Raw genomic sequence first — 10,756 nt, 5'->3', positions numbered from 1 at the left:
AGAGATGGAAAAATTTCTTCCTTGTGCAACTGAAACAAAAAAAAATACCTAGGAATAAAAATAATGAAACATGTGAAGGACCTATACAATAAAAACTATAAGACCCTATTTAAAAGAAATCAGAAGATACGAAGAAATGGAAAGATATTTCATGTTCTTGGGTTGGAAGAATCAACATAGTTAAAATGACCTTATTACGTAAAGCATTATACAGATTTAATGCAATCCCCATCAAAATCCCATCAGCATTTTTTAAAAAAATAGAACAAAAAAATCATTAGATTTGTATGGAAGCACAAAAGACCCCAAATTGCCAAAGCCATCCTCTGCCCCAACTTCAAATTATACAACAAAGCGACAGTAATCTAAATGGCATGGTATTGGCAGCAAAACAGACACACTGACCAGTAGAACAGAATCGAGAGTCCAGAAGTAAACCCATATTTATATGGGCAAATAATTTTCTACAAAAAAGCCAAAAATATACAGTGGAGAAAGAAAATCCTCTTCAATTAATGATGCTAGGAAAAGTGGAAGGCCTCCTGCAAAAAAAAAAAATGATCCTAGACTATTGTCTATCACCACATACCAAAATTAACTCAAAGTGGCTTAAGGACCTGTATATAAGACCTGAAACAATAAAATGCATAGAAGAAAACATAGGAACAAAACTCAAGGACCTTGGACTTAAAGAGGATTTTATGAATTTGACCTCAAAGGTAAGAGAAGTAAAAGCAAAAATAAATGAATGGGACTACATCAAACTGAAAAGCTTCTCAGAAAAAGAAACCGTCAACAAAGTAAAGAGACAACCATCGAATGGGAAAATATATTTGCAAGCAACAACTCCGATAAGGGCCTAATATCCAAAATATACAAAGAACTCATATGACTCAATAACAACAACAACAACAACAAAAATGATCCAAACAAAATATGGGCCGAGGACCTGAACAGACACTTCTCCCTAGAGGATATTTAAATGGCCAACAAATATATGAAGAGATGCCAACATCACTAGCTATAGGGAAATGCAAATCAAAACCACAATGAGATACCATCTCACACCTGTTACAATAGCTATAATCAACAGGACAAGTAATAACAAATGTTGGAGAGGATGCATAGAAAAAAGAACCCTCATACACTGTTGGTGGGACTGCAAATTGGTACAGCCACTATGGAAAACAATATAGAGGTTCCTCAAAAAACTAAGACTTGATGTACCATATGATTCAGAAATCCCTCTACTGGGTATTTATTCCAAAGACTTGAAAACCCATATTCGAAAGATATTTGCATGCTCATTGCAGCATTATTCACAGTGGCCAGGACATGGAAGCAACCGAAGTGTTCTGCAATAGACAATTGGCTAAAGAAGCTGTGGTACATATATACAATGGAATATTACTCAGCCATAAGAAGGGGTGAAATACTGCCATTTGCAACAACATGGATGGACCTTGAAATTATCATATTAAGCAAAATAAGCCAGACAGAAAAAGTTGAAAATCACATGATATCACTTATATGTGGGATATAAACCTAAAAGCAACAAATGAACAGGACAAACAGAAACTCATGGACATGGATTATAGACTAATGATTACCAGATAGTTGGGTGTGAGGGAGGATGGGGGTGGTAGATGGGGTAAAGGGGGTCCAATATAGGGGGGAGTGGGAGGGTGAAGTGGGTAAAGGGGATCAAATATATGGTAGCTGAAGGAAACTGGACTTTAGGTGGTAAACACACAATAGAATATACAGATGTTAAGTTATAATGTATACCTGAAAATTATATAATTGTATTAACCAATGTTACCCCAATAAACTTAATAAAATTATTTTTAAAAATCTGAGCAAATTAAAGACAGCTGCATATTAAAGAATTATTTCTAGCTTTAGGCCGCACACCTTTACAGTCCTAATGCAGTGCTTCTCAGACTTTCTTAGTGATATAAAGTATGTATGGTGCCTGTATCTGTAAATTCTGATTCAATGGGTTTAGGATGAAGCCATGGAACTTGTGTGTGTAGGTGTGTGTGCATGTGTTTACCTCATGCTCCAATTATTCTTAAGACTAGGAAAGTTTGAGAGTGTTAAATATGTATAAAGCAAAATTCCTAAATAATGAAGTAGCATATTGAATCCCACTGCATTCTAACAGATGAGTGAAGTCATAATCCATCATAACCTGGGGCCGGCAGAACAACTACCATAAATAAATGCCAAGAAAAAGGGTTAATTTGCCATCAACGAGGTGGTGACTGAGAATATACCATTAGTGTTTACAAGTATATCTTGGAGTGTCCTTCAAGAAGCGCACCCCCTTGGCACTCAGAGAGAGCTGGAAATTTACAATGAAAGAGATGAGAATGCCAGATGTACCCATCAACACCAGGTTCTGCAGAGCCGTCGGGGTCAAAGAAATAAGTAATGTTCTATACCTGTGTGTTGTTGTCCCAAAAATGTAATAAAGATAAAAATTTACCAAACTAACATATATTGGTTGCCTAGGTACCAATCACCACTTTCAAAAACCTTCAGTCAATGTGAATTGAGAACAATCAAATGAAGTTATGAAACTGCATACACACACACTCACACACATACAAAGACAAGTGCATCATATTCTAGATATGTCAGAATGACTCAATACTAGGCAATCTGTTATTTTAGTTTATTACACTAATAGATCAAAGAAGAAAAATTAGTCAACATACTTGGTAGGTGCTGAAAAAATAATTTATAGGAGAAAATATTATTAATTTAAAAAATAACTTTGTAGAGGGAATTGGAGGAACTTCAGGAATCAGCACTTGATATAATATTTAATAATAGGATATAAATACTGAAAACATTCCCATTAAAGCAGGAATAAGAACAACTGCTCAGCATTATTACTCTTCAGCATTATTCCAAAGACTTGGAAAGTTTTCAGTGTTAATAAGTATGTGCTTAAAAACATGTATTTTAAAACCAAGATGATCCATGGAAACCTTATAGACAATAAGTGAGTTCCTTGAGGACAATTCTCCTTAATTCTCTTTAATATTTTCTACAAACATGTAAAAACAACAACTTTTCTGTAACCCCAATGAACCCAATAGAAAATATAAGTTTAAACTGACCGTAATTTTACTAACAGTAAAAGATAACAAAACTTACATAAAATATCAGATGGCGTTAAGACATGCTCACTGTTTAAATTCTGGTCCTGAGGGGTTTCTACTATTGACTAGATATGATTGGGTTCATTAAGTTTGGCACACAGAGGCAGTTTCACTCAGGCACATTGGGAGTCCACTTTGTTAACCGGCTTTTGCAATTTCCTGAGCCATGGCTACAGAAGGTAGTGGTTCTCACATTATGATCCGAAGGTCAGAAGCGATAGCATCACCTAGGAACTTGCTAAGAACACAAATTCGTGGATCCCACTCCAGGAACAATGAATCAGAAACTGCGGGTGGGATGCAGCCATCTAGATTTATCAAGCCCTCCATGTAATTCTGATGGCCACTCATGTGGGCAACCACTGGTTAAAGAAAGTGGTAAAAACATGCAAACCTGCAGAAAACCTGGGGCCTTCATCAATCTCAGATTAAGCGCTTGGATGAATCTGAGGTGACCATATCTGAAGTCAAAAATACAAGCTTGAGGTCAAAGGCCCCTAAGCCAAGTCGGCCCTTTGGTGGGAGACTTTGGATCTTCATGGAAACCATGGCTGAGCCTAGCAAAAATCAACTGTAAGCCTGGACTAGTCACTGCTAAACTCTAGCACCCAGAATAGCACCTGAGGTAAAGCAAGCGTGATGAGTAGATGAGTGAATGAACAAGTTGCTTTTTGTATCTTCACAAGGATGAGCAACCATAGAGCTAGCAACAGTTGAGTTGCTCACCTAGGTCCAACAGGACAGACTTTCAGTGAATATGCATTGGCAAGTTTTGCTGCACCAAGAGGCCAGAGTTGGTGGAGATCTTGTAATAAGCGTGACCTTAACAGCATCCCATCCTTAGGACAAGGGTGGAGAAAGACTCAAATGGGTCCACCACGTTCTGCTGCCCTATACTCTCTGCTCTAAAAGCCACAAGGTTGGCCACTTCTGGGGCTAAATATTGATAGTGATTTAGACCTCAAAGAGAGAGTCTGGGCACCTCAAGTTCTTCTGTCTGGGACTCAGAGCAGCCAAGATCATCGCAGACAGTTGGTTTGTCACTTACCTTTTCCATTTTGGAGTTTTCTTGAATAAAACAGTTTTCACTATTGTTTGAAAGTTTTCTGCAATTGCTGCGGGCAATTTCAACATCAATAAAGTACTCCAAACGGTCTGTGATCTGTCAATTAGCAATCGTGCAATTTTATTCAAAAAGTTGTATTTTACTTTTTAAAAGTTTTAAAAAACACTAAAAAAATCACTTTCACTCTCATCCTATCCTCTATCTCCTACACTGTCTCCTTGCTCTGATACCTACTGCCTGGATTCCTTTGCATGCTGATACCAGTGGCAACTCTGGCCACCCCTACCTGGAGCTGGATACTCAGAGAAAAGGCTCCTTTCTAGTGTGGAGCCTCCTGGAAGGCAAAGCTTTCTAATTCTATTTTCTATCCCAAAGTCTAGGGCATGCTGCTTGCTCAGTGCAGGGTTAGGGGAGAAAACTGAGGTCATTAGAACCATCAGCTCCTCTGGGCCCAAGATGTCACAGGTTCACATGGGCCAGACAGAAGGACAGATAGCTCCACCACATTGGACACCTTCTCTGATTCCTTTCCCTCGTACACACTGCCCCTCAGATTCTGTCATCTGATTAAATCTCTAATCTCTTGGGGCTTTCTCACTCAAGGCCCCTTGCACCACCCCAGCAAGTAGTCCTTAACGGGCCATGTCAAGGGAATTTGTCTTTCTGTTTCCTGTTGAGTATTTAGTAAGGAGGGCAGCAGTAGGTTTGTAGCAAGGCATCGGTATTGACTGAATACATTAATAATTGAGCTTAGTGAAAGCTACTAATGGTGTCCATTTAAATCTGCCTTCATCTGATTTTAAAAGATCACAGCAGGATATGAAAGGGATATCTGTGACTTAATTCCAGCTTCCCCTGGCCTCCCCTTTTTCTACCACCTGTCCTCATTGCCATCTCTAAGCCTTTGATAAATTTATGTTAAATTTTGGCTGTGTTCAGAAGAATTAACAAGGGAGACTTTGGCCTGTGGTGGATGAGAAGCTGGTTAGATGACATCAAGAAGTGACCAGCAGAGCTGCCTCTTGGGTTTGGAAGTTAACTTTGTATTTAGAGAACCTCAAAAATACCATAGAGTTGAACCTGATCACCAGCAGGACATCCCGTTAGTCATAGTACTTGCTGACCCTCAGCAGTGCTCTCTCTCTGTCGCACACTATTTTCAGGGCTGTGTACACAATAACTCAGTTAACCTGCACACATAACCTCTGGGGTAAGGCTGTCACTTACCCCAGAGGCTAAGGAAGTTACAAGACTCAGGATCCATTCCTTCATCCAAAAGGCTGAGGGAGTTCGCCTCTGGATGGATTGTGGTACGTACTCAATCAATAAAGCATGCTGCACAGTCAGTATAATGTACTGCAAATATGCTGCTCATGGCTCATGTGTTCCCAAAGAGGTGAGGTCATAAGCACCAAAATGTAAGGTGGCCCGACTCCTGATAACAGAGGCAGACTGGAGAGTGTAAAAACTGAAATATGTTCTGCCAATGTGACCTATATGTTTGGTCTTTTTACAACTTATTCCTGCAAGTTTCATGATGCAATTATAAGCCACACTACCAACCAACAACTGATGCTGAATTCCAACACTGAGAGTCTTTTCTTAAGCACAGCAGCCAAGGACATGTGTTGCAAATTCCAGAAAGCATCAACCACACTAGTACCCAAGTCAATAACGCTTCCTAGTTTTAGACAACTTGTGGTCCTATGAGGAGGGATACATTTCTATAAACAGAAAATGAGAATGTCTCCACTTCCACTAAATGAATGTTGGATTAAAAGTATTAAAGAATATAGGAGGAGGCACTTTATTAGCCTATACATTAGATAGTGCTACATGTCTCTTTTCAACTCCATATTCCTTGTTATGTAGATGGATTGAAATGTTGCCCATGGCAGCATTATTGCAAAATATTCACGATGCTCAATTTGTCTCTCAATAACCTTAGCAAATACAAATCATGAACATTTGATTTGCAATTTTGTGATTAAATGAGTTAATATTACATGTAAATTACTTAGAACAATAGTCCGAGCATATATAGAAAGTGCACTTATGTTATAATATGCAAGTGTATATGCTCTTGAGCACTCACATATTTAAGATTTTACCAATATTTTTTTTTTCATGCTCACTCTTTCAGACTGACTTTAGTCTGTGCTAACACATGCAGGTATGCATATTGAGGGAGAACATTTTTACCTGCAGCTGGACTTGCACTATCTTGACCACCTGGAAGATGTATTTATCCTCACTCTCTTTGTTGTACTCTTGCATGGCAAACCACAAACACTGCTTCACGTTGGCATTCGAGGCATCAATGACTTTTAATTCCCTTAACACCTTGACCTTATTCTTGTCCGGGTCTGTGCTGGCCACCAGGGCTACCAGAAGGGTGAGCAGGATCAGGCAGGAGTCTCGGAGACCAGTCATGGTTTCTCCGTCCAGGGGCAGAGGTGAGCCTCTTCGTCCTCTCAGGGCTGGAGCTGCAGGTGAGGTGGGGTGGCAACTGCTGCTGCTATAGGTTAAAAAATCTTACTATGACAGCATCAGCCTAGCTGGATTAAAGACAGAGCCATTAGGGTCATCTGTAGGGCTACCCCTCTCCTCCAAGAAACCCACCCACAAGAAGCCATTAGTACTCTCTGCTCTCAGACATTTACCTTCCTTATCTTGGGTGTAGTCTATGATTTCAGGGAGAGCACTTAGCCCAGATGTGCCCATACCTACCCTGTGCACCTAACTGCCTACTCCTTCTTCTGTGTCTCAGGCCTATAAGATGTGACTGTGAAAATATTCCTGACCCAAAGTTTCCTGGCTCCAGCCCTAAGTGGACTTTACAGCCTTCTCCACTGCAGACTGCTCCTTCCTTTTTGTGAAGTTTGGCTCTGACTCAGGAACCAGCCACATCATTATTCTCCTGAGTCCCCAGCTTGCACTCTCAGCTTGTACTTATGCTTCTCTTACTCCTTATCTCTGGTTTCTCTTCACCTTCTGAGTCCATGCTCCTGCAGGTAGGTCATACTTTGTGATGTAATCCAGCACCTGTGACTCTGCCTCCGTGAGGGCACCTCTCACCTGCCAGGCACTGGCCTTCAGTCCAGAAAAGCACCTCCTGCTTCCGCCCTCAGAGTGAGGGCTTCTCAGAAGTCTTTTGCTCACCTGTGCTATGACCCTGGCTTCCTAAATGCCTGGCCTTTGGACTCCCTCCAGCCTACAGCACCTCTCTCCACTGTCCCATCATGGAGTGGGTCACGTGGTCTACCGTGGCACCCAGGCCTGTGAGGTGCATATACTCCCTGGGCTCTTAGAGATTCTGTTTCTCTGTGAAAATCTCAAATCAATGTCCATCAAGTTTCTGAAGAAGCAGAGAGGTAGGCATTTGTCCCAGCATGCGAAGACTGATGGGCTCTTGACCATGAGGAAAAAACAGACAGGCATGAATCTGCAAGGCAGATTGTAAAACACTGCAGAGTGTGAATATGTCATATTGTATTTAAACTCTCTATGGATGGAAGTTTTGGTTGTTTCCCATATTTGGCTGTTACAAACAGTGCTATAGTGGACAATACTTATCCAATATTTTTGCAAAATTACAGGAGTATTTTTGTACAATAAGAGACTAGATGGAGAATTGATATCAAAGCTTCACACAAATTTTAATTTAGTATATATTGCCAAATTGATAGTCGCTTGCTAGTAATGTATTCATGATTTTCAAATCTTGCTGCTTGTTAAAAGCATGTGGGGAGTTTTAAAAAGTACCCAGGCCATTCCCACTAATAAAATCAAACTCTGAAAGAGGGTCTGGAAGTCAGCATTTTTAAAAGTTCCCCGCAAAGGCTCCAATGCACAGCCAAGTTTGAGAACCAGCATCTTTGTTTCTTGAATATTAATGTACATATGAACCTCACATCCCCAGGCAGGCTTGGCCTCCTCTCAGGAGCTTGGTGTTGCCACTGCTGGATGTTCCTCCCTCACCTCCACTCATTGGCTCTTCCTGCCCTTGAAGTATCAATTCAAATGTCATTTCCATCAACCTCACTCACCCAAATCTAAAATGCCCCTCCCAGCTACTCCTTGGTACTCTCAGATACTCTTCCAGCATTCCCAACTACTCTTCCAAATATTTCCAGCTACTATCCCAGCCATAGTCAAAACCAATCTTGTTTCCATCACCCTGTGTATAGCCTTCAGGTTATTTATTATAACCTGCAGATATTTATTGGTAAATTTCTTTATTGTCTGTCTTTCTCTATGAGAAATAACATGGACTTTCTAAGGGTAGGGTATCTTTTCCATTGCTCATCCTTTCTACACCCCTGAACCTAGAACAAGGGTAGGCATGAAATATGTTTTAATATGTGTTGAGTGAATAAACAATGGTTTTGCTTTGATGAAAAAAAATCATTTCTGATTTTTCTTTATATTTATATCTTTTCTAATTTTCTATATTACATATGCATTACTTCGACAATTAGGGGGAAATAACCTTAGCATGGATATGATGATATGTAAATAAAAATGAGATTAGACTTCTAGTCAAGATATCAGAGCAGGTGGACATTTTGCTCACCTCCTCCCATGACCACATAAAAATTACAACTAAATTATAGGACAGTCTTCACTGAAGACCACCTGAAAACTAGCTGAACAAAACTTCTATAACTAAAGATATAAAGTAGAAGCCATGCTGACACTGCTAAGAGGATTGGAGATACAAAGCAAGCATGTCCCACACCCATGTGTGACTGTTAAGAATCAGAAAAGATATCTCTGCTGCAGAGGTTTTCCCTAGGAACAAGGGGTCCCAGCCACACCCAGAAGTCCCCATTCCAGGACACCAGTGCTTGGAAGATAAGTCGCCGTAACATCTGGCTGTGAAAACAAGTGAGGTTTATGTCTGAGAAAGACAATGGGTTATTGGAGACCTAGGAACTGCAGGTCTTAAAGGGCCTGCTCACAGACACACTTAATCACAAACTGACTCACTAAGAGCTACAGTGCAGTTGAAATAGTGCCAGGGACATACACAGAAGACTTGTCTTAACTAACTTCAGGGCAAGGGCTAGAAGGGCAGAGGTCAAGGCAGCTCTCTCCAAGACAGAAGTGCTGGCAGTTGCCATTTCTCTTTTGTTGAGCCCTCCCCATACCCAGCCAGCAGTCATAGGTGGGTGCCAAATTTCATATCCCATTAATCTAGTTAACACCATTCACCATACCCTGATGATTCTCTGAGAACCCATCCCAACCAACAAGCACACCCACCCAAGCAGCTTTCACGAGCTTTTCCCACATGCAGCCTGCCTCCACTCATGCTTCAGACTTATCTAAAATATCTCGAAGGCCTACAAATAACAAACAAAAGGCAGCTGGGCTCAATATGCCCTATACCACTTTGTATGTGACCTCAAAGCCCAGCACAGGTTGCCACCAATCACAGATCACTTTATAGCTGCTATAGGAGACCCTGGGCTTGGCAGAGGCAGCTTCTGATCTTGGCATATAACATTATCCCTCTCAAGAGGCCCCAGAACCAACACACCTGTGGCCAGCTTCGGACCTCATCAGAACACCACCCAACCAGCTCCACAAAGGATAGACATGGCAGACACCAGAACTCCAAAGCAAATCCAGCTTCATGGGGTCGACCCCCACACAACAGTTCATCTGCTGTAGTTGTGGCCAGTCCTCACAGTCAGTCAGCCTAGGAGGCAATCTCATCTACTGACATACCAAAAGCAATCAAGGCCCAACTATAACAGAGCACACATAACCCACACAAGGGACACACCTGGAGAACCTGGTGGACAGGAAGACTGTGGTTCCACAGGGCACCTACTACATAAGGCTACCCTGCAAAGAATGGGAGACATAGCAGATCTACCTAACACATAGAAACAAACACAGAGAGGCAACCAAGATGAGGAGACAAAGAAACATGTCCCAAATAAAAGAACAGAACAAAACTTTAGGAAAAGAACTAAATGAAATGAAGGCAAGCAACCAACCAGATGTAGAGTTCAAAACACTGGTATAAGGATGTCAATGAACTTCAGGGAAGAATAGATGATCTCAGTGAGAACTTACACAGAGAGATAGAAGCCATAAAAAAGAACCAGTCAGAAATAAATAATTCAATAACTGAAATGAAAAAAAAATACATTACTTTGTATACTAGTGTTCATAGCAGCATTATTCATGGTGGCCAGGACATAGAAGCAATCAAAGTGTTCTATAACAGACGATTGGATAAAGAAGGTGTAGTACATATATACAATAGAATATTACTCAGCCATAAGAAGAGATGAAATACTGCCATTTGTGCCTATGTGGACGGACCTTAAAATAATCATTCCAAGCAAAATAAGCCAGACAGAAAAAGTTGAAAACCGCATGATATCACTTATACGTGGGATATAAACCTAAAAGCAACAAATGAACAGGACAAACAAGCAGAGACTCATGAACATGGACTATAGAGGGTGGGAGGAGCGGGGAAGGAGGAGGTAGATGA

General features: G+C 40.7%; 1 protein-coding gene across 1 annotated transcript in view; it reads right to left on the bottom strand.

The window, feature by feature from the left end:
• CST8 (cystatin 8) overlaps positions 1-6,672 on the bottom strand; it is a 10,739-nt gene extending 4,067 nt beyond the window's left edge. The window contains exons 1-2 of the mRNA XM_006911460.1: positions 6,442-6,672; positions 4,222-4,335 (exon numbers count right to left, since the gene is read on the bottom strand). Coding sequence (XP_006911522.1) covers positions 4,222-4,335; positions 6,442-6,672 — 345 coding nt within the window. The remainder of the gene's footprint in view (positions 1-4,221; positions 4,336-6,441) is intronic.
• Positions 6,673-10,756: the final 4,084 nt, after the last annotated feature.

This window comes from Pteropus alecto, unplaced genomic scaffold, assembly GCF_000325575.1.
Source record: "Pteropus alecto unplaced genomic scaffold, ASM32557v1 scaffold124, whole genome shotgun sequence".
NCBI lineage: Eukaryota > Metazoa > Chordata > Mammalia > Chiroptera > Pteropodidae > Pteropus > Pteropus alecto.
The sequence above is the reverse complement of the archived record's forward strand: the minus strand, read 5'-3'. Positions and strand labels throughout refer to the sequence as shown.